Source organism: Rhamphochromis sp. 'chilingali' (assembly GCF_963969265.1).
Source record: "Rhamphochromis sp. 'chilingali' genome assembly, chromosome: 6".
NCBI classification, from domain to species: Eukaryota; Metazoa; Chordata; class Actinopteri; order Cichliformes; family Cichlidae; genus Rhamphochromis; species Rhamphochromis sp. 'chilingali'.
The window spans coordinates 40877688-40902395 of NC_137933.1; the positions used below are offsets into that span (position 1 = coordinate 40877688).

Sequence of the window (24708 nt, forward strand, 5' to 3'; positions counted from 1 at the left end):
ACACACAGACGAGATCATTATTAAAATATGTATATGTATAGAGTGAACAGGCTGATGATGTATTACTGTGGTCCAGAAGTAATAAAGCATGAAGTAGTTGTTCAGCATCACTGAGACGTTTTAATGATTTAATTAATCGGATGACAAAAATCAGTTCTACATATTTGTTTGAAGTGCGAGGTAAGGGATGGCTCAGACTCGGACATCAGTGGCTGTTTGCAGCTCTCACCTGTGCTGACATCATCAGGTACTTCCTCTAACTTGTTTATCTTGGTCGTTACCTTCTCTGAGACCAGCCTACTCAGCTGTTCTGGGTGGGAGTCACTGGGCATGCTCAGTGAGGGGTACGTGAAACCTGATGTGTTATCATCTGGAGCAGCGACAGACGGCTCCAGATTAACACGCCATTTTTTATCATTTACCTGCAGCAAGGTCAGAGGTCACTAGAACGGCTGGCCAAACAGATCTGTTCAGTGATGACATCCCATCATAACCTCCTCTGTGACAGCAGCTGAGGCCGACGATGGCCTCCACCTGCAGGTTAAATGTGGGCGTCGCTCACACTGGTGTCCTCAGCCGTGATTGGACCACATGAAGAGCGAGCTAAAGGAGATACGAGACGCCTCTGCAGTCGCTGGAAAGGAACAAAAGTAAATAAAGGTCATAATTCGACACTGCTGAGGCATCTGTGAGAAATTATTTCAGAACAGTTTGATGCACTGTCTCCAGATCACACACTCTTTGGTGTTGGTCCCATGATGCACTGCAGCAGTGCTGTGTGCCAGAGGCGGAGCCAGACATTTGAAACACCCGGGGCTTAGCCCAAAGAGTAGTATGCATGTGGGATTTTTTTTTTTTTTTTTTTTGGGGGGGTGTAGAAATGACTGAAAGATTAATAGGCTCTGTTCAAAAAAGAATGACTTCATATAGGGAAAAATATATATCACATGTGCAGGACACCTTAAACTAGTTTTTTAATTAAGCAGCAAGGCAGAACAAGGTCAGGGCTGTATCAAGACACGAGGACTAAACCCCAATTCAACCAGACCCAGAACTGATCCAGAATTAAAACAGGACTACAACAGTTCAAAATCAGGAGGACTGAGGACTTAACCAAGACAGAACCAGAATCAGAACTAGATGATAGCACTAAAAATCATCATAGACCTGCACTACACTTATTTTTTAATTCTACCAAAGTCCACTATTTAGATTGAGAAAAGTTTATATAATTATTTAGCCTTGTTGTGCAAACAAGCCTGCAGAACTTAATAAATACAGAATTTGAAAAATAACAAACCTAAAAAGAAACACTAGGTACGAGATACATGAGGACCTATGATACGGTGATACTTTTGGTAAACAACCATTTGACTAACATGTGTGTCTCACCTGCTCTTGTTCATCTGTTCTGTCCTCATTCTCCTCTCTCTCCCTCTTTGTGCTGACAATCATCAAATATACAGTTGAAACCAGATATTTACTCTTCAGATAAAAACACTTTTTTAATTGTAACATCAAATCAGACTAAATGTTTATTTTTTTAGATTGATAAATATAAAAACATATTTGTTAACTTTAAGAGTAAAGAGAGAAACTATCTGTATTTCTTAATTGCAAATGGCACCAAATTGTATTCAAACTTGAGCCACATTTATGGAGCTCCACAGTTCTTTTCCTGGTGTTTTGGTTGATATCTCTTGATTTTCCCATGTCAAAGAAACAGGCTCTGTGTTTTGCCTTATATGCATCCACAGCTGTGCCACCAGTTTACTCACATGGACTCTACTAACCTATCAGAAGCTTCTTCAGCTCAGAATGGAATCGTCTGGAGTTTTCTTATTAATTAACAATAAACTTAGTGTATATGTACTCCTAAATTTGATGAAAGTGATAAAAATAGCTCTGTCTCTCTTTATTCTGAAATTTAACTAATTCAAAATATATTTCAATATTTATCTAAAACAAAAATTTACTCTAAATTGATGTTGTACAGTAAAAATGTTTTATGTTTTCTCCCTAAAGTGTATGTAAATATCTGGTTACAAATGTGAATATCCTGCTGTGTACTGAAATCCCTCTTGTTTTGCATAGAAATATACTGAACAACATACAAAGCATAATATATAAAATAACATTTACCTGAGTTTTTTCTTTGAAAGAACCCTCGAATGTCCATTCTTATATTTCAGTACATAACTGAAACCGATTTAGTCGGGGAGGGTAAGAACTGAAAATATGAAATAAACACACGTAAGCTAAGACTCTAAAAAAAATAGCATTTGTTCGGCTTTTCATTTCGCCATTTGTTGATTCACTTGAAGAGCAAGTAAGGTAATATGGGTCAAGTGATCAGTTTCATATCAATCTTTCGTGATGCACCGTCATATTTACATTATTTGTACGGTACGAATGATTTGCTTTGGTACCTGGTCAAACTTAAGCTCTCCTTAGTATGGCTGGCTCCGTCTCTCCAACAGCGCACTCACGGGCAGCAGCTGCCCCGCCCCCTCGCTCAGTCGCTTAGTGCCTGAGCTTGGATCATACCAATATCAGGGGGGGATTCACGCACAGTCGTAAATTCCCACAGTGTGCACTATGTGCTTCGAATATTGTGTGTACTTTTTGTTTTATACAGTTGTCAGCCAGGCATCTAACTATGAAAAAATTACACTCCAAAATACCCCGGGCTTCTGACAAAACAACCCGGGCTTAAGCCCCGTAAGCCACCCCCCCGCTCCGCCCCTGCTGTGTGCCTCCTCTCTCGGAGGCAGGAGGGGCAGTGATGGGGTAAGCCACACTGCTTTTTCCACACTTTTCACAAAGTTTTTTACTTTGGTTGCAATTTGACACCAAGAGGCTGCAGACCTGTGACCTGTCCAGGATACACGCCGCCTCTCACTCTGTGGCAGCTGGAATAGGCTCCAGCACCTCCACTGGCATTGATGGGTGGGGCCAGTGTCTCAGGGCAACATAACAGAGAAACTCATAAATCAAAGCTTCCCAAAGTCTGGGGCCCGCCCCCTGGGGGGGCGAACAGCCATTGCAGGGGGGCGGTGTGAAAAGGGGAAAAAAAAAAACAAAACGCTTTGGGGCGCCCACACAAACGCAAAGCAGGAGATGAAGCATCGCTGAATACGTTTCCAAACCAACTTCATTCTAAGCCAAAGACTAGAAAATATGGTGAAGCAAATCTTCCCTTTGGCTTCACCTGCACAGGTACAGAGGTAGGTCTCCCTGCAGGATTGGTTTTCCCTGCATCAGGAGCAGCGCTGGGTTGTTCAAATCACGGACAAACAGGATCCCACAGCTGTTTATGTTTTTAAACCCATTTTGCACAGAGAGGCATTTTTTTTGAAAAATGTATTGATGCAATGTTGAATATTATTACACAGGAAAAAACCAACTACACATAAAATAATCACAGCGTGACGCCTCTGCCTTTCTAAATGGAGGGACAGTAACTGCGTGTAAAACCTGCAGACAGTCAGATTAACACTAGTTTGTCTCCATCTGCGATTCATCTCATGTAAACAATAATGTGGCGCACAGCGTGACGTGAAAAAGGCACATACCTTTGACTTGCATGAAGAACTCTGTATTCCTCGTCCACACATAAATGCAAAAAGGAGTTTTAAAAAAATCTCCGTTTTCGGTGATTCGCCGTTTACGTGGACGAAACAGCTGCGTGTTCACAAATACCCGTGTAGGTGCGGACGCAGCGTGAAAGAGTTAGTAGTTTATTTTATTACTACCTGTGATTTATTGCAGATTACTTGTATTTGCTTAATTGTTTACTAAATGTTTGAGCTGTGAAATAAACCGCAATGGAGCAAAAAATGGGCGCGTGTGGTTGGAGGATGTGTTTGTGCGTGCGTGCGCGCGCGCCCGGGGGGTGGGGGACAACATTTTTCTTGTAAAACAAAGGGGGGCCTAGCAAAAACAGTTTGGGAACCGCTGTCATAAATGAAGGAGCTGCAGAGGAAGGTTAGTGTTTCTACAGTTTGAAGCTTTGCTGCCATCTAGTGCTTCCTATTACAATCACAGCTGTGATATCTCATCAGCTTCACTTTAAAAACAAGACGAGCAAAAAACTGAAAAATAACTAGAAACCCTATAAAACTGGTACAAACAAAGTAGAAATCGAACGTGGATGAAATCATTTTTTAAAAGGACGAAAACTCGAAGGAAAAAGACAGACTTTTTCTGCATCAAGTAAGCAATACACACTAGGAAGAGGCCACCTCCAAAATAAAACTCCAAAATAAAAAATCCTTTCTGAGCAAACATGAGTGTTGACAAAAACACAACATCATCACATCCACTCGTCGGAAGTCCTGAAAATACTGTAACATAATAACATGAAATTATTTTTTTAAAAAGGCGAATAAAGTAACACAATCTCTTAAAATATTAAAAATAGATGAAAATGTTTAATAAAATATTTAAACAAATAATAAAAATTACTTAAATTATATACATAACTTTTAACAAAATCATAAAGGAAATATTTTATTGATTATAAACTAATAAAAGTAAATTTGTTGACATATTCAAAATACCTTTTGAACTAAATTAATAAAATGAATTTAAAATATTAAATTAAAATGTCAACGACTAACAACTTGATATTTTAAAAGCATAAATTATTTTACGTAGTCAGAATGACAATTATTTCGAAAAATCTTAGCGGAAGTGTGTTGTTAGCTTTTTAGCTTGTGGTCCTTCAGGCTGTTGTTGTGGAGGGAAGCAGTTAGCTCCGTTTGCTCGTCCTGTGTTTGGAGGATAGTTCGCTGCTGGTTTTCGCTCATTCGGAGTTTCCATAATGGCGTATCAGCTGTACAGGAACACGACGCTGGGAAACAGCCTGCAGGAGAGTCTGGACGAGCTTATACAGGTAACACTGCCCGCGGACACGGAGCCAGTGCTGCCAGTTGGTGGCATTCAGCTCCCCGCTAGCCTGTTAGCCGGATGAGCTAACAGTAGCCTGCTAGCTGTACCATGTTTCAGACTCCAGAAAACAAGCAAAAAAATCAAGTTTTTACCAGAGAGGGGTTACAATTTTGCAGGTGTGAGCTGTAGGGGATGAATAAAAGCGGGGAGGTCAAAGTTCACAGACGTACAAGTTACTGTTCTGTAACAGTGATGAAGGTTCTGTTTACCTGGTTCAAGGGTGAGAAAGCCTTTTAATTAAACGAGTTGACGCTTCTTTTTCACGTCTGAACCTCACATCATGCTCTGACACTCGCCCTCTCAGGTGTGCCGCACTGTGGGAGAGTATAGTTTGTTCTTCAGGTGGTGAGAAATACGAGGAAACATCTGACTCTTTAACTACACGTAGACCAATCAGTGCTCCCTCCAGAGGCAGAGGAAAGTCCTGTGTGCTCAAAGACCAAACCACTTTAGTGCAAAGTGGCAGATGACCTGAGTACAGCACATCTGTTTAAATCACTTCAGAAAAAAATTGTCTTGAAAATGTAAATTGTGCTTCTGATTTTTCTGTAAAGTCTTGTTTCAAAAAAGTCTTAAACCTTTTAGAACTAACAAAGCGTTAAGACTTTAGTTCAAAAACAATTCGTGTTGGCAAAGATGCCAACACAAGTTTGAATGGCTGCACTTCACTGTTGTACCGAGTTCTACCAGATGGTGGCAGCACACCCACCGGTCTGCTGGGCTATAATTTTAGGAACTGGGTATAAAATTAGGAGAGTAACTACACAAACAAAAGTAATTCTCTGTTTTTGTTCCGTGTGCCATCAGCTGTTACAACATTCCTGTTTGTGAGTGTTGTCTTGTTGTTGCCCTCGAGTTCATCTCATTTCATTTGCACCTGTGCAGGTGAAATAGATTCAGTGGTTTCTTCTTCGAATGTTCACCTGACTTTGTGTTTTACTACAATGATCGCGTGTTCCCACCATTTCTTTGAGCTGTTTATTATTTAAAAATCTTAAATTTAAACTAATAAATGTGTGTGTGTGTGTTCAGACTCAGCAGATAACTCCTCAGCTCGCTCTTCAGGTCCTCCTCCAGTTCGATAAAGCCATCAACACAGCGCTCGCCAACCGAGTCCGCAACAGGGTCAATTTCAGGGTGAGTCCATCTGTATTTTCTCAAGCTCCGCCTCCTAAAAAAAAAATCATCCAACCCTGCCTCTGTCTCTGTCTCCACCTCTCAGGGATCTCTGAACACATACAGGTTCTGCGACAACGTGTGGACGTTCGTTCTGAATGACGTTGAGTTCAGAGAGGTCACCGAGCTCGTGAAGGTCGACAAGGTCAAGATTGTCGCCTGTGATGGAAAGAGCGAGTCGACCCACAACAAAACTGATAAATGGCAAGTACAACACACACACACACGTGCGCATGTCCATCAGAATCGGCCCTCCTTGTTTACTTTATTTGAGTGCAGCTCTTAAAAATCAATTGTACCAAAATCGTTTTTGTTCATTAAAACATTTTCTGCCGACACGACGCAGCAGCAGGGACGAGCTCCTCGTGCTCTGCGGCAGACGTTCTGCTGTGTTTCTGTGCTTCAGCTTTATTCCTTTTTTTAATGCTTGGACTCTGAGAGGAGCTTTGCATGATTGTTCAGAATAATCCTTTATCTCAGCGTGCGTGTTTTAACGTTCAAAAACACTTTGCTGTCTCTTCATTTACACACATGCAGAAGTGCAGCTACTTCCTACCTTGACCTTTCACAATAAAATCCACAGATAAATATGCTGTTTAATAAGTAAAAAAGGCTTTAAGATCTGATTTGTGAAAGTAGATGCTGATACCACAGCATAAAGATGCAGTCAACATAAAGTTGCTCCAGCAGATTCTCACATTTTCTTCTTCTGTGCCGGTGTTATTCGTCGTTAATGTCGTCTTTTCTTCTCTTTAGATTTGGGCGGCCGGCTCTCTGGGAGTTCCTCTGTGGGACAAAGTCCCGGATGGACCTGGACTGTACATATAATTTATTACAGCGGTCACCTGTGTGGGTGTGTGCGGCAGTTTGCTTTGTTTTTTATTGTTTACGGAAGTTTTTGTTCAGTTTGTTGTGATTACTGAGTCATGAATAAAAACTTTATTTAAAACACAAAGAACCTCTGAGCATTCGAGCTCTTCTGTTCCATCAGGTATCATGACGGACAAAGGTTTTTAAAAAAGAGGTGGGGTGGGGGTTGATATTCTGAGCTTTAAATTCAAAAGAAAAACAAATCCCCCCCCTCAAATTTGTGAGAAAAAGCTAAAATTTACAAGAAAAAATTTCAGATTTGCGAGAATTAAAAACCTTAAACCAAGAGACAAAAACTGAGATTCATAAAAAGCTTCGGATCTGTGAAAATAAGATTGTGAGAAACACAAAATTAAATGAGTCTTAAACAGCGATTTGTTCAGATTATAAAAGGACCGAAGACGTTTCCAGAGTTTTTTCTGCTTTATTTACTACAACATCAGGACTGACATCATGTAGAAAAGAAATCACGGTAAAAATGACACGATTTCGCTCCTCAGCTTCCTCGTTTGCTTCATAAACAAGCAGAATATCAACACATCTTTGTCTCGTATTCGCTGCGGTGAGACTGATTATTGACGTCATATTTGGACCCATAATACATCATCTGTATGTACATCTCAGAAAAGAGCAGATATAAAATATAGATATTATAACTCTGTGTAAACGGATCAATACTGCACAGAGACGGAAATGGCTTCAGCTTCCAAACATTACAAAAAAAAAGACTTAATCCAGACGAGATGTTGAGAAACGGGACGTTAGCGGCCGCGTTTCAGCAGAACCTGCTCGAGAAAAGTCTCGTTTTAAGTGTTTTCAGCCTCTCAGAAACTCGCCGACGTCTCAGCGATCAGAAGCTGCTGACGGTCAGTTCTGCTCTTTATACAACATATCAAAAAGAAACAAAAAAATAGGTGCCAGGTGTTAGCTCCAAGAGGAACTCTTTCATTATAGCTCTATTTGTATATATGCACGCAAATGTTACGTACTCTGTCACCAGTTTATTAGGAGCAGCAAGTTTAAAAAATGGAAGCAGCACTGAATTTTCTGCTTAAAATTTTTGTTAAAAAAGAAAAAACTGTAGAAACTGCCTGTAAATATTCTCTTCACCCTCTCACAGCGAGACGCTGAGCTTGAGATTTCAAACTAAAATCTGACTTCCAGGATCTCACGTGTGCTGCTTTTCTTTTAAATTTGGATTTTTAGCACCAAACCAGACTTGGACAGTCTGTAAATCTGACTCATTAAAAACGTAACCTTCAACCTTTGCTTCACTTCAGCCGTCCGTTTCTGTTATTTGGTCGACATCGCTGAGCAGGATACGTGTGAAGCAGCTCCGACGTGTTGAAACCTCTATGATGGCAGATTTGCTGCTGTGTTCCTAATAAACTGACCTCCGAGTGTAGTTACTTCAGATCAGTAGAGTCAAAGTGTTTACAGAGAGATAAGAGCAGCTGCTGTGAGCGGCAGAAACCGTGAAATGCTCCTTTAGTCGCAGAGCGCTCAGCTGGAAGTGACGCGGACGTGTAAAGCTGCTTCAGAGCTGCCAAATGTTCATCGCACAGGTTTGGGACCGTTTCTGGTTCCAGATGTAAAAACATTAAAAGAAACATCCACCAGTAAAGTCCAGCCTCTGTTCTTCCTCCCAGTCTTCCTGCCTCTTCCCATCGCCTCAGTCGAGGAAGCGCTGGCAGGCTTTCTTCCAGCGGCAGGCTGTGCACCACTGGTCTCTGTGCTCGATGCCGTAAACCTTACGACACTTTTTGGCCTCGCCGCGAATCCTTCTGAAAAAACACGGAGACAAAAGGGTCAGCGAATGACTTCAAGATTAAAGCTTCACGCACATGAAAGGAAGCTGTAAGCTCGAGCCAACATAGGACAGCAGCTGGCCAATCAGACGCCACTGTGTCATCGAGTTTTCCTCCCGTGGCTTCGTTATCAGGGACGTGTGCACTGAGCTCAGCGATCAGCTGAATGGGAGGATCTCATAGACTACAGCCATCTCATATATACAGTCTTTGTTCAACAAAAGAGAAGCACTGACCTGGAGGGGGCGCTCTGATGCTGCAGCCACTGCTCTCCCACACTGACCGAACGCACCCGGAATGACAGACTCTGAAGAAGAGAGAGGAAGAGGAGGTCAGATTGGAGCTTTTCATTGTTTCTCTGTTGCTTTCTGAAGCACGAACAAAAAAAACAGAAGCAGGGCGCCGTGACCCGTTCTCGGGGACGGAGCCTTGATTAAAGTGTTCATATTCCACGTTGGAAAGTCAAAGAGAAGCACGATAATTCAAAAAACAAACATAAAATGACCAAAGCAGAGACAAAGAATCGAAGACATGAGATAAAATCGCCACAGAAGGATGAAAAAGACAAGACGCCTCCACACGTTCATGTTATTGTGTGTCTGGCTCGTTGTCAGGAGGTGTTTTGTTTTTATTTTCAGGCCCAGCTGCCTGTTTTCAGTCGTGCAGTCGTGCATGAAGCAGCTGTTTACAGCCGTCACCGCTGAGCAGTGTCCTCTGCCGGCCTGCAGGTGGCAGCGCTGCTCTGCAGCGCACAGCTCATGGAGAATTAATCACAAATGATGTGAGGGGATTTTCCTGCCTGAATGAAACCATGAGGGAGGAGTACGCACCCTCCTTTCTCCAGAATGAAACCAGTTTGAACAGGCTTCGGTGGCAGGAAGCAAACAATCGGCTGCTGTGCACACTCACCGAGAAAACACCGAATTGGAGAAGTGAGGGCAGAGAGCCGGCTGTGGGGGGGATGCACCGTAATTAGCTTTAAAAACTTGGATAGAACCTAAAATTCTCAGGGAAAGTCCTCCGTGCTGCTTCCTCTGCAGATCGGGGACAGAAAAGTCTGTTTTTAATGAAGACAGAGCCTCACTGTGCACACACACACACACAAACACTGTTAGGACACAACCTTCACTCTTCTTTAAGGATAACTTTGGGTTAATTGTGGACTTTCCGCCGTAAAGACCCGGCCGAGGGCAGCAGCTTCGTCAGAGCTCTGTCACGCCGAGTTTTTGTGCCCAAAGCACAAGTGAGCCAAAATTTCACCTTACACCTCTGACACCCTGCTGCGGGACGCTTTTAGTTTTTATGTCGGTTCCACCTCAGACTGAGAGACGTTCGGTGTCCGGGTGCCGCCATGGTAGCAGCAGCAAACTTTTCCTGCTTTAATTGAAGCTTTTTTCTCTGATGGATCCTGAAATACCTACGAACGCTCCAGCAGGGAAGCAACAACTTCTGTGGTGCAGTAATGATGAGTCTGACTCATTCTGTCGGATTAAAGGGATGAAACAGAAGTTTGCTTCACGATCCTTTTTCTGAATTGGGGGGGGGGGGGGGGGGGACAGGTGAGCTGGTCTCATCGTGGACCCAACCAATTACACTGTGGGTCTCACTGAAGGATACATCTCGTGCCAGACGTCATGGTAACCGGATACTGTTTTTTTTAGCCCATTCGACGCAGCTGTAGTGTCTAACTGTCCACGCTGCTCCTCGGTAGCTTCGAGGACACAAAGTGTGAGCTCAGCACACCTTCACAATAAAACCTGATTATTAAAAAACTGAAGTCTGAATTTTGGGGAAACTTTCTGATCGAACTGTTTTTTGTTTTTCGACCTTTAAGCTCACACCTCCCCCAGCAGCAGCTGCATCCTGCTTCAACTACAGCGACACAGACACCTACTGCAGAGCCGTGTGATTAAAAACAGCCAAAGTTCTATTATTAACTCAGCTTATCAACAACTGCTCTGACTTTACATCCAGGTATCCGCGTCGTGTTGGGGGCGATATCAGCTGAGCCTGCAGACGGGCAGCACCCACGCCTGCTGAGCTCCGCTGTTTATCCTCTGTGGGCGTGCTGAGCCTGCAGCAGAGACTATTTAGATACTTCTGTGTTTATGTTTTCACAGATAACAAAGGTTCAGATCCCTGATCGCAAGTTAGCGTGCTCCTCGCGGCATCATAAGCCCGGATAAATGTACCCGTGATGGCGTAAAAACGTGGAAACCACATCAAATCAAACATGGAGATCCCAGATGTGCGGGAGCGACCCGTTAATAACGAGTTCTCTCAGGTTCCTATAAATACAGATCTTAGTTGCTCTGAAGATTTACCTGTTTGTGGCAGGTGGTGGGCGGGGCTGTCCAACGGCAGGATGGTGTGGCTGCTGCCGCTGACACCACGTGTTGACTCGGAGGAGGAGCCTAAAAACAAAAAAATACGAGTTAGCTATAACAATAAAAGTAATCACTAATATTTTACAGCCGAAAAAACATCAACACACCTGGTAGGAGTGCTCTGATTGGACCTGCCAGAAGCTGCCAGAAGACGAGGGGGCGGAGCAACTCAGGGCGGCACAGGAGGGAGAGGAGGGAGACGGTGGAGACGGTGTTGGTGGGCTGGAAGGCGAGGACGGGGAGGAAGCCGGTGAGGCGGGGGAGGAGCCGCTGTGTCCAGAATGGGGAGGAGACCGTTGCTGCGGATGCTCCCATTGGTTGATCTCAGTGTAGTAAAAATCCTCCTCACTGCGGGAACAGCGCTCATGTTCGCCACCACGGCTGTAAGAGGTCAGAGGTCAGAGGTTATTATTAAACAAATTCCTTCCTTACTGTCAGAAAAACTTTCTGAAGAACAATTTTATATAAATACAGTTTTTAAAAATATATGGAAGCCCATTGATGTCAGAAATTTCATTAAAATGCTGAAATTTCAGGATTTAAAAAATAAATGTAAATATGAACACATTGCATATCTGTGTGGGAGCAGCTGCGGTCAGACTTGATATAAAAATGTAAAGATATAAATCTGAAGTTTTCAAATGTTTCTGGCAGTAACGAGCTTCCATATTTAGCTCGTCCTGAGGCTGAGCAACGCCAGAGAATGGAGCCGCCGTCCGGTGAGGCTTACCACAGGTGTGTCGTCCTGATATGGCGTTTAATTCCCACCACAGACGTCAGCACTTTACCGCAGCTCGGCCACAGACACCTGTACGCCACCTTCACCGAGTTCTGCAGGAGGAAACGCATCATCACCACCGGCAGCTTTCGTGGTCTTCGACACTTCGACAATCAATAAATCGTTTTTCCGTGACTGCTGTAAACCGCCACTTACCCTGCGTTTCCGTGGTGCTGGCTCATCAAACAGCACCTGGTCCAGCTCCATGTCAACACCCTCATCAGGAGGCGTGGCCGGGCTGGCATCGGACTCTTTGATTGGCGGGGAAGGAGCCGGGCTTCGGTGAGCGTGGCCGACGCTCCAGTAGCCGCTGTCGGAGAGCTCGCCGCCGCCACATTCCATCGAAGCTGCTGAAACAGCAAAAACAACAAAAACCATCAGAGGGAGAAACACCTCCAGCCTCGCTTCGTGGAGGAAAAACATGTTGCTTGTTTGTTTGTTTGATGTTGTGTACCTGCGAGGTCAGGCTGGGCGGGGCTGTGCAGCAGCGGGCTGCAGGACAAACTGCTGAGAACCATCGCTGCCATCAGCTCGTTCATGTCCACCTCATGAGGACTCCTCTGACTGCAGGACGACAGGAAGCGGCGTTTAAACACGTTTACAGGTAAACACAGAGTAAACGATAAATAAACACCAGAGGCGGGACGCGTCTGACCTTTTCGGGACATCGATGCTGGAGGACACGGATCTGCTGCAGGATGAAGGCGAGCTGTCGACTGAAGATTCACCTGCTCCTCCACACTGGAAATACATCTAAGATCAGACAGACACGGCTCACTGTGATTGGCTCAGAAAGCTGCCAGTCAACACAAACCTCCACGAACAGAAATACTCTTAATTTGGACAGACGCTGCGTTTTCCCCACATTATTGCTCAGCTCAACATCCAGGACCAGCACTCACCTTTAATCCAAGATGGCCGTCTGCTCTGCTTGTCGCTTGCTGTCCCGCTGCCACCATCGTCACCACAGTCTCACCAGTCTCCAGGTTGACCCCCAGACAGGTAGAGGTCACAAGTGCCCCAAGAGGAGAACGCTTCCCCAGACGAGCCTTTGGTATCATGTCTGCAAGAAACAAAGGAGTCTCTGTAAGCACAGCCAGGAAGCTGCAGGTGAAGGAAACCACCATGTGGCTGGAAGAAAAACACCTGCAGGGCTGTGGCTGGAGGTACTGGTTCTGTCCAGGAGAGGAACCGCTGCAGAACCAGGACCTCCACCAGCAGCTCGTCAGCAGGACATCACTGTCTGCTTCGGTCACAGATATTAGCAGAGGAGAAATTTATAAACGGTGTTTAATGATTCAGATAAGAAAACCTGAAGGGACCGTGCATGCCCCGCCCACGCCGTGTTGGATTAGGACCAACGCCACACCTCCGCCTTTGTGTAAACAGTGCATCTGTGCACAAACTCACGGCTAAGATTTATCTGCTGACCCTCTGAGAGGCCCATCCCACAGGTTGGGCACCAGTGGACTACCTATCTAACTGTGAGTCTGCAGATATCCACTCCGAGTACACAAACACGTTGTGTACTTTTATCGTTGTTGTTTTTTAGTTTACTGGAGGATCTGAATCATTCTGCTGGGAAAACGTTGGCTGTGGATTAAAATCTGAGTGAGTCACAGGCTGCAGAGTCATTTACAGTCAGGCTGTGTGTGTGTGTGTGTGTGTGTGTGTGTGTGTGTGTGTGTGTGTGTGTGTGTGTGTGTGTGTGTGTCATTACCAGCTCACTATCACTGTCACTAACAGCGTAGAGGATTAACATGAAGAGAGCAAATGGGTGTAACTGTCCATCAGCCTCTTTTTATCAGTTTACATCTGTTAACATGTGTGACCAAAAGTATGTGGACATGTTCCTCTGTGTATTTCTTTCCTCGGGTGGGGTGGGGTGGAGGTGGGGGGTGATTGTCATCTTGAATGAGCAGAGAAAAACAGCTGGTAGAAAGCTGGAAGGCCATGGCTGATGATCATTACAAGCTGCAGCATAAACAATTTCTCCATTTCCCGTCATTCAGAGCGAGCAGTCAGGGAAGCGCTGTCAGGGGTGGCGTCCACATACTTTAGCTTCACTTCAGGCTTTCAGATGTTGGAGTTTAAGGCAATCCTGAACTCTTCCCTGCACACTTTTCTGATGCTGACTTCTTTAAATGGTGTCCTATTTGGTGATGTCAGTGACCAAAGCACCAGAGTGTCCCTTAAAGTTCAAACACACACACACACACATCTACACAGTATTATAGTATTAAAGACGCTTTTTGTAAAAACTCTCCAATGAAAACTTTCCCCAGAACGCTGCAGCTCTTTGCAACAATGTTTCAGTGCAGCGGTCAAACACGGAGATCAAGCGTGGTGGAAATTAGGGCTGAACGATATATTGCATTTGCGATAATATCGCGACATGATCAAGTGCAATTTTCTAACCGCAAAGGCTGCGATTATACTGCGATTATATTATACAATTCATGGGCTGCATCCTCCTGAGGCCGCATTTGTAGACCGATTACGTCACAGCGACGCGCCGAAGGCTGTCCAAATTACTACCATATCCCAGAATTCATAGCGCGGCCCAGCCAAACTCCAGTTTCCAGCAATGGCGGCCGCTACTAAGTTTTAAAATTACTCATACTAATCTTTCTGGGTCACAAAATAAACTTTTAACATATTTTCAGGCGAGAAAGTAGTTGTGTAAACATCAAATATCTGCTCGGTTTATCAAGATATCCCATATTTGCAAAAGTGCTTCGACGTTTTCAGAGGCGTCTGCTACCCACCAGCTCGACAGCTAGCCGGGAGCTCGAGGGTTACTGATGCGGCCGAGAACAGCACAACTCCCGGCACATCATTTTCAGATCACCGCGGAGTTTCGCTGCTCGGGTTAAACGTAATATATAAGTCACTTAGACAACCTAAAAATGTTATTGTTGGGCTTTTTTCAGTGTTTTGTTTGTTCGTGAGTAAATCGGTTTGGCTGAGATTAAAGTTATTAGATTAGATAAAATAAAACTTTATTAATCCCCCGGGTGGGTTCCTCCTTGGTTTTCACACAGCTGACTAAACGTCAAACAGAAAACTTATTAAACAGAAGTATGAGACAGTCGAGAATTTACACCAGTGTCTGGTTATATTTTAGATAGCAAGAAGCAGACGGCCGAGTTTATTAAACTCCACCGAGACAGCGGTGACGCTAATCAGAACTAGACCGTCCAATTTCACGCCTTTAAACTTTAAAGGCGTGTGTGTGTGTGTGTTTATACAATTGCTATTATGTTTGCACTTTATGTGTAATGTTACTGACTGCAGAGATCAGTAAGATGTGTGTATTTTTTATTTATTAGTTTTATTTATTTAATATTATTTTTTAATTGAATGACAGTCTAGTAGTTCACAGATGTCGAAAAACTGAGTGTGGTAAAGCCACTGATTTTTTTTATGTATATTTCTGCAATCTGCACATTGTACTGACTTTCATTTTAATGTTTACACCAGGGTTCCTTGTCAGCACTTTATGCTCAGATGTTTGTAAGCTAAAAATAAACTATTGTGTATGTTCAAATATACTGTTGTGATTGAAGAAGTTAAATAAAAATGTCAGTCATCAATTCATGCATCACCTCATGTCATCATAACAGAGGTCTGTCTTCCAGGAAAGAACAGTTTAAAATTAATGTAATATAGTATTGGCCATACTATATGATGTATTGCTTGTCTTTGTTTATTAATAATACAGAAGACAAATACCTTAAAAAATAATCGCATATCGCATCGCAATCGCAATATTGGGGCAAAAAATCGCAATTAGATTATTTTCCATAATCGTTCAGCCCTAGTGGAAATACGAATCACACACACATATTGCGCTAACACGCGGTTAAATATTGTTGGCGTGTTCTTGTCTTACACACCTTGTGGCTCACAGTGGTATTACACGAGAGCGCAGTCCGCCCGTGTTTTAGCTTCAGGCGACCTCTCTGCAGCACAAACACACGTTTCACTGACTTTAGAAGGTTTGAAAGTGGTTTCGGCTGCACGGCTGTTTCACATGAAGTACCTTTAATGACTTGGGACAGGACGTCAGCTGTTTCCAAACAATGTCTCCAGCAGAGGTCAGGAGCGTCACTAACACCCAGCTGGAGGTTATCTACATGTGCAATCACAATAAAGGGCTATTCTATTTTATTGTGTGGATGCCCTCAAATTATTCTTCTTTAAAAAATTCTGCTCTTTCTGCTAATGCGTGCTATGACTTTTGGTGCTCATAACTTCTATACTTTTTGAGATATTGAATTTTTTTTTGCAATATTTTTTGCCCATTTCTGCCATATTATCAGTGGCCTCACTGATTTTCCTTGCCGGGTTGACCTGTGTTTTAGCTCAGTGAGATGAGCATCCGTTCTCAGACTGGGAGGCCGGGGTTCAAATCCCGCTTATGGCAAAATTTCTTTCAGTTAACAGTAAAACTTTTTTAACTCTTTTCAACACAAATTTCAGCTTTTTCACCCATTTTCAGCAGAATTTTCAGTTTTTCCTGCTGTTTTCAGAAAAAAACTCTTTTCAGCCCAAATTCTGCTTATTCACCTCTTCTGCAAAATTTTCAGCCTTTTCACCTCTTATCAGCACAAATCTCAGCTGTTTTCAGAAAAAAAACTCTTGAGCAGAAATTCTGGTTATTCATCTCTTTTCAGCGCAACTTTCTTCTTCTTCACCTGTTTTCAGCAGAAATTCTGCTGATTGAACCTCTTTTCTGCAAAAATTTCAGCCTTTTCACCTCATATCAGCACAATTCTCAGCAGCTTCTGCTCATTTCAGCAAAATTGTCAGTCTCTCCACATGCTCTTTGTCAGAATGAGTTTGGCTCAGTGAGACAAGTGGCTGCCTTGAGACCAGGAGGGTCAGGTTCAAATCCTGCTCAGGACAACATTTTTTTTTTCACCACATTTCAGCAAACAATTTCTGCTTCTTCACCTGTTTTCTGCAAAATTTTCAGTTTCTTCACTGCCATACAACGTTTTGCAATTTTTTTAACTTTTTCAGCTTTTTTCAGCAGACATCTTACGCGTTAAGGCATCCACACAGCATTTTCGCAGGAAATGCAATTTTTTCTAGTTCTAGTTTAAATCAGTAAATTTTTATCGGTCTCAGAAACACGCCACTCATGAATGTGGTATTTCGATTTCTGTCCTGCGTCTCCATAGAGTTACTGATCATATTAGAAGTTGTCTGCCTATATTCACCGAGTTTTACCGTGAGAGCGTGCTCTGTTTCTCCTCTGGCTGAACTGCAGCCAGTTTCTGTAAAATGGAATTAACAGGAAGTGCAAACAACTCCTAAAATCAGCCTCACGGAGCCCACTTTGGGAATCACTCCTGTAGGATCCTTGCTTTTCAACATAAAGCACTTCAGACTGTTAGTGCGCACACACCGACACACCCACGCACACATAACCAATCGGATTCCTTCGTCCCTCCACAATAAGAGCCCAGCATGAACAGGAAAATAGCAACTCTGCAGCTGATCATTAACTCCTGAAACACAAAGTGAGGCTCCTCCAACTCCTCACGCTGTGTTTGATCGGAAGGACGACGCAGAGGAGGAGGACACAAAAATATGAACCTTTTCACAAAAAACTAAAAAATCCTTCATTAAAAAAATGATTATCAAACAGAAGAAGTGAGAAAAAGAGAAGCAGTCAGCCCGACGCTGTAACTCCCAGCAGCCCCATCCTCACAGCATTACACACAGTCTACACACAACAAACAAACAAACAAATAAATAAATAAAAACACACGCGCACTGCGCATGCTTCAGCAGTAAAACTCTGAGAGCAGTAAAAGTGCTTTAAAGCGAGCAGCTGTCACCTACCTGCAGACTGAGAAAAGCACCAAAAACAAGACTCGGAGGATTCCTGAGTGTGTGTCTGCTGCCGTTCAATGAGAGCTCAGAGTGTGTGTGAGGGAGAGTGTGTGTGGCTGCAGTTCAACACCTTCAGTGCGGGACAAGAGACCTGCAAGACCCGGACTGGATCCGGCTGGACGGGAGCTCCTGAAACCCTCAGAGCTGCACGCAGGCAAAGCAGCTGCTGTAGGAACTTTCCACCCAAACCGAAGGAGGGGCGGATGGGGGGAGGAGGGCATCACTCAGCATCTTTCAGCTGACAGGGAGGTGGTGCAGGCAGGGTGGAGGCAGGGCTGATATTCAAACCGGCACATTTTCCCCTGCAGGTCCGGGGACCCTGACCCTGCTTTCTGTAAAAGCCACAAGTGAAGACTCAAAATAACAGAGGGGCAGCTGAGCGGGTCACACAGGGGTCAGCGCAGAGCCCCCACCCACCACCTCCACAGTGAGTTTAATTAGAGAGGCCGTGGACAGGACTTGGTTCAGGTTCGGTTTTTCTGTGAAGCTGGAAAGAAACTCTCACCTTCGAGGTCACGAAATCTTTTTATTCTATTTTATGTGGTTTCTACTGAGCAGAGCTCTTCTACTGGGTTATTTTCTGGATTTTATTCTATGCTACTCTGATTTTGTAACTTTTATGGAGCTTTTTTGTGTCATGTTATGTGGCAAACTTACTGATTTAGATTATCTTGGCTTGTCTGTCCTTCCACAGGCTCGACCTTTGACCTTTCTCGCTCTGTTCTCACTGACTGACCTACATCCTGTAAAAAGGTGGAGGAAGTTCTCTCCTTCGGTCTGTCTGTTGCTGGAGCTCATGCTGGATGAATCCTGTTCATGGTTTTTCTTGGCCTTCAAACACGACCTGCCAGCATTTAGTCAGGACAAAGCAGCTGACTTGATATGCTCTTTGTTGTTTTTGGCTAAACGTCTGCTGATCACAGCTGTGATGATGCGACTGGAATAGAGGTTTTTGCTCTCTAGAGCATTTTTCCTCCTGGTTAAGTAAAAGTGAAATACATAAACTCAGACATTGCTGTTATTGAAACGCAGTTTTCTATTGTCAGCGCGGTCATGTGATCGCTTCAGTTTGCTTACAGGGTTATTTAAAAAGTTCAGATTTGTTTTCAGAAGTGGAGCCAAACTTTGAACCTGAAACGCAGACGGAGCTTTTTACTCATATCATTTATGAAGCTGCTGTATGTTTGTGTTTGCTGCTGTAAGGGGAATCTTCTGAGTTTTTTGGATAAAGAATCCGTCATCCTAAATTTGAGGTGAGAAGAATACCTGCTGCCTCCACCTTTATGTTATTTGTGTTTTTTTATGCAGTCAGTCACAAACTTTACCGTCGTGACTCGCAGATGTCGGAGGATTTCTTTTTCTTTCTTTGTGCCACTAAACGGTGAATCACCAGTTTGGACTAGAGTGGCCCCTCAGGACAAAACACATACCAGAGTGAAAGCACAAGCATGAAGGGAAACAGACGTGAGATGACACATTCCTCCAAATAAAGATGATTTTAAATAGAGGGAATAATAAGCTCAGTGTTGATGAGGCTCTGAGGTAGACGTACTCTGAGTCCTGCTGGGTGACAAACTTTGGCTTCAAAGTTGAAATTTGATGTTCAGTTTGACAATTCTTACAGTTAATACACTCACACTGTTATTATCACAGACACAGAGGTTCAGATACTGTTTGGTCTTTCTGAACATTTTTCTATGCTCTCACTGTGTCAGGAAACAACAAGGTGCTTTACAGAAAACCCTCCAAATCATACAATCCGCTGTGGGCAGCACACGGTGACAGTGAGAAGGAAGAACCCGCTTTGCACAGGAAGAGACCTCCAACAGAGCCAGAATCAGGGAGGGGGGTAGACAGGAGGTCTCAGTGTATGTCTATTGCAGCATGACTAAGGGAGGATTCAGGGTCACCTGGTCCAGCCCTAACTATATGCTTTAGCAAAAAGGAAAGTTTGAAGCCTAATCTTGAAAGTAGAGATAGTGTCTGTCTCCTGAATCCAAACTGGAAGCTGGTTCCACAGAAGAGGGGCCTGAAAACTGAAGGCTCTGCCTCCCATTCTACTTTTAAATACTCTAGGAACAACAAGTAGGCCTGCAGAGCGAGAGCGAAGTGCTCTAATAGGGTGATATGGTACTACAAGGTCATTAAGATAAGATGGGGCCTGATTATTTAAGACCTTGCATGTGAGGAGCAGGATTTTGAATTCTGGATTTAACAGGAAGCCAAAACAGGAGAAATCTGCTTTCTCTTTCTGGTCCCTGTCAGGACTCTTGCTGCAGCATTTTGGATCAGCTGAAGGCTTTTCAGGGAGTTTTTTGGACATCCTGATAATAATGAGTTACAGTCGTCCAGCCTGGAAGTAATAAATGCATGAACGAGTGTTTCACTCTCAGACAGGTGGATTCTAATTTTAGAGATATCGATGAGATGAAAGAAACCACAGCTATGTTCCTGCTGAAGGATAACAATCCCCAGTGAGAGTCACGTACACCAGAGAAGCACGAGCCTCCAAAACCCGCTTTCCTTGAGTTTATGACGTCATAGAACGTCATGTGACACAGTCCGGAGGATCGAAGACTAACAAACATGAACTCTGAACTCTGGTGCTCCCCGATCCGCGCCGGGTTTTCCCATCAGCACCCGCGGTGCCGCTCGAGCCCCGTAGTAAACAAGCTCACCACGTGGGGGAGGAGCTGAGCTCTGATTGGCGGAGGTCTGGAGCGCAGGCACACACCCCACCGAGGACTGTTGTTTATTGTGAGCAGGAGCGGACCGACCGTCTGTGGCAAAGCTGCAGGACACACACACCAGCACCGCGTACGCATCTGCTGCGCCTGCGCATTTCGCGCTAAGGCTCGATTACTGCGCAGGAACATCTGCGGAGTTTCAGCGGTGTGATCCTGCAGAGATAACAAAGAGACGGCTGTGGGCGGAGCGTGTGTGCAGGGGTACAGAGCTGCACGTAGCACACACACACACGCACACACACACGCTGCGCTGCTTGCGTGAGCTACGTGCAGGCCCCGCAGAGCCGCCGTTAAAGGAACATTCCGCCTCTATTTTGTGCTCCGTGTTAATGAGTCACGCCGACAGTTTGACCCACTTTCTCTGCGCTCGCAGCTCCCACTGTGTGACAGTTCACAGCAAAAATAACAGCCAGAAAAACATCAGCAGGACACAAGATGCGGAGAGATTTTAATCAGGAATGAATTATTTTCTCAGTCTGACTCAAAACTGTTTAAAGGCCTCCTGATATTTATTATCAGCTCTATGAAGAGCGTCGTGTGACTGTTTCAGATAGTTTTCAGCAGCTGCTCAGGAATTTATGGACAGATTTGCAGGAGAAGTGAAGGCGAGGTGGCCAAACATGAAGTCCTGGTGCCCACATCAGGATATTTTCAGCATCAAACTGATAATTCCCTGAATTTCTGGAATTTTTGCTCTTTGTTTTTATCATTTTAAGATGGAAATGCTGTTCTTTTTTATTTTTATTTGTTTTAGGAAAACAGAAATCAGATTCAGCAAATCCTAGAATATAAAGAATAGTAAAGCCAAAAGGCTCTCTGTGGTGCTTTTAAACACCGTTCTCTGTAATCTTACTCCTGCTGAGTCAGCACACACACACAGACGTGATTCACTCCTCTGTGTGTGTCTGCTTTCAGACTCTGAGGCCGTTTCAGGCTTTCTGCGGGAGGCGATCTGATGAACGTACCCGTGTCACCTGCTTTTTAAGATCAGGCGTGTTTCAAAGCTGTCTGTCACACGTGTCCTGAGACGGCTTCTCTGGGAATCATCTAATCACTGTGATTTACATGCATGCAGGAATCTGTGGCAGTGTGTCAGTGCTGCATGGAGCTGCGCTGCAAAGGAGAGGAGTGCAGCTCTGTGTGTTTCCACAACGCCCAGTTATGGCGTGTTTCTGGGTGCACATATATTACTTAGACAACTACTTAGTGAACTAAGACACTGAAAACAACCTATAAAGGCCTCAAAAGGATCACATTAATACATCTGTTTCTGCTGCTTCAGCATCAGTGCGATGACTACGTGACAGTAATAAGGAGACATTATCATCCAACCAATAAACAAGCAAGTGCTTCACCTTCAGCAGATCAAGTAAATAAGATGGCTACAAATGGAGGAAATTCAGTTTTACTCGGTTTAAGATCTACTTACGAGTTTCAGACCTGCGCAGAAAACACCAGGAGTGCAACATGCATCCATTTTCTCCACTGCTTATCCACCCGTGCTGCAAAGAGCTGGCTTTCAGGGCGGACAGGGCAGGAGGAGGTGTCGCTGCGGCCTATCAAAGCTCACTGTGGCTGCGAGGCACAGAGCTGAGCGTTCAACCTCGCCTCCTTCAAAAGTGCTCGTAGAAGAAGAGGAGAAAACCTGAAGAGGCCAAAGCTACAGCAACGCTTGTAATGAAAGACTTCATTACGTGACCAACACGTTTCAGCTCGAGGCTTCATCGAGGACAACAGAGTAGAAAATATCTAAAATAAGCAAACACACATAAATATGCACCAGTGAGGCATATAGTTTAAAGCCTGGAAGTGTGGGGAGCCCTGCAGAGCACCTGGGTGTATACTGTAAACCTAGTGATTTTATCAGAGCAGCTTTGCCTGATTCACAGTTGAAAATAATCCTTCTTTGTCTGACACTGGACCAGTTCATCCTCAGTGACGCATAGACTGTATATCAACGATGTACAGATGCTGTCGTGCAGAGTCAAAGGATATTTTGGCTGTCGCCATCGTAGCGTTTTGGATCAGACGCCGTGAGCTAGATTTGATAGTTGTGAAGCATGGCGGTGGTAGCGTCATGGTTTGGGTCTGTTCTGCTATTTCAGACTCTCGCAATGGAAGAAGGAATTCAGCACTGTGTGAAGCAATCTCACAGCAGGATGTGAGGGCAGCAGTCCATGACCCGGAGCTTTGGGGAAGTTGGGTGATTCAACAAGTAAGAAAAAAAAGACAGAAAGGAAATCGGTGAAGAAATTCAGCCCTGAAACCAGCCGCGGAGCGATCTGAAGATGCAGTCCAGCCAAGGCAACAGAAATACTGAAATACTTCCCTCGTCATCATTAAATAAACAGGAAGTGTCTGAGTGATTCTGGTAAAGACTTTTTCCATCCTGAGACTAGTTTGTTTATTTGACAAAGTTCAGCTGTTCATGGGTTAGTCCCGTTCCCCTGCTTTCTTTTATCTGAAAGGCGTTAACCTGAACATGGCTCGATATTCAAAAATTTATAACCAATAGTTATCATCATCATTATCAGCACACGTGGCCTCCTCTTTATCCTGAGGAGCCACATTTCTGTGTATGCCTGGGGCATAGCAGAGCTTATTTTTAAGGTCTATTCATCATCAGGATGCAGAGTTGTTTAATCAGCTGATGATGACATCACTCTGGCGTGATAGACCCGAAGCAGTCAGATGACTCGGTGAATAACTCTCAGTCTGATTCTCTCATCAGTTTTAGACATTCAGACTCTAAACGTGTGGACGGAAAGGAAGAACTCCCTTTTAACAGGAAGAAACCCCCAACAGAACTATGTGAAGGGAGGGGCAGCGATCTGCTGTGACAGGCTGGAGAATAGGGCTGTGTTTTGATTATCGATATATCGATTAAAATCGATTCTGGCTTGGATAACGTGATATCGATTCATTAAAATCCTGAATCGATTTTTTAATATAAATTTATTTTGCCTGAAACGCCAGAATCTCAGGTTAAACCTCACAAAATTTCAACAACCACCAAACAGCTGAAACAGTAAATGAGAGCAGGAACACGGATTCTGCACAGAGACGTAAACACAAAGCTCGGACCCGCCGACGCATCAGGATCAGTGAGATGTGACTTTCTCACCTGACGGCACGGACACGGTCGGGGCTGAAAGCCGACAGCTCGCTGATTCTGATGTTTCGGCGGGTCCGCGCTTTGTGTTCACGCCCTTTTTGCACTGATTCTGAAGCTGCAGGTTTGATCTCTCTCCCAACAATATTGACTGAACCAGCAGCAAAAGAAGATCCAAACTACGCTTCACATAAACATCGTCATGAATTCACTCTGACTTTTACTGTTTTGCTTCCACCAGGATAAAATCACACTTCATGCACAGCTCTCTCTCTCTCTCTCTCTCTCTCTCTGTACTTCAACAACAGTTTCCCGTCTAAAAATCTGTTTTCTGCATTAATCGCTTGCTTGTTACGCACAAGTCTACCGTAGTTTACAGGCTGTCGGCCGCTGTTTGTTTCCTTTTACTTACTTCTGACAAGAAAGCCTCATTTCTGCCGTTCAATACTGAACAAATTTAAACTTTTTAAAATTATGCAAAATTGCGAAACGCTGTGTCTGTAATCAAACGTCTGTAACTTTGCTCTGCTTCACGTCAGCAGCATCAGCTAATGTTCATAAGTTGATTAATGGTTTTCTTTCATTTTTGATCTACTGCAGAATATTTTTATAAAATCCAGGCCAGGAAAATCACCTTCATGTTTTTCTGTGTTTTATCCGCAGCTAGCCTCACTGTGATGCTCACACCTTTGATAAAGTCTCACAAGTGTCAGCTTCCTTTTTATAGATATAAAAATATGGAAATGTACTGATGCATGATCTGAATTATAATATTTCTGACTGTCTGAGGCAAAATTTCCCCGATTCAAATCGATTCGGGACCTTGTGAGTCTGAATCGAATCGATTCTAGAAATCAGTGACGATTCTCAGCCCTACTGGAGAAAGTGAAGAGGGAGGAGAAGAAAACTGAAACTATGAGAGAGCGAGAGCAAAGATTGTGCTCTGCTGCGATGATACGATGGTTATTCA

The 24708-nt window shown here is 43.9% G+C and overlaps 2 protein-coding genes across 4 annotated transcripts; one reads left to right on the forward strand and one right to left on the reverse strand.

Moving 5' to 3' along the window:
• The first annotated feature begins 4711 nt into the window (after nt 1-4711).
• Nucleotides 4712-7098, forward strand: gtf2a2 (general transcription factor IIA, 2). The gene is made up of 4 exons (XM_080884548.1): nt 4712-4897; nt 5986-6090; nt 6176-6333; nt 6886-7098. Coding segments are annotated over exons 1-4 (336 nt in total). The 5' UTR covers nt 4712-4825; the 3' UTR covers nt 6887-7098.
• A 291-nt stretch (nt 7099-7389) lies between these two features.
• On the reverse strand, nt 7390-17977 carry znf395a (zinc finger protein 395a). 3 transcript variants are annotated; one of them, XM_080884547.1, is made up of 10 exons: nt 17829-17977; nt 12875-13035; nt 12628-12713; nt 12427-12536; nt 12129-12322; nt 11925-12025; nt 11302-11575; nt 11132-11221; nt 9044-9114; nt 7390-8783 (listed from the first exon to the last, which is right to left on the reverse strand). In XM_080884547.1, the coding sequence occupies exons 2-10, from the start codon at nt 13031-13033 to the stop codon at nt 8672-8674; spliced, it is 1197 nt and encodes a 398-aa protein (XP_080740673.1). In that variant the 5' UTR covers nt 13034-13035; nt 17829-17977; the 3' UTR covers nt 7390-8671. The 3 variants fall into 3 exon arrangements, with proteins under 3 accessions (XP_080740673.1, XP_080740672.1, XP_080740671.1); XM_080884546.1 differs by having other exon boundaries at nt 12129-12319; nt 12628-12725; nt 17829-17976; XM_080884545.1 differs by having other exon boundaries at nt 12628-12725; nt 17829-17975.
• Between the last annotated feature and the right edge of the window lie 6731 nt (nt 17978-24708).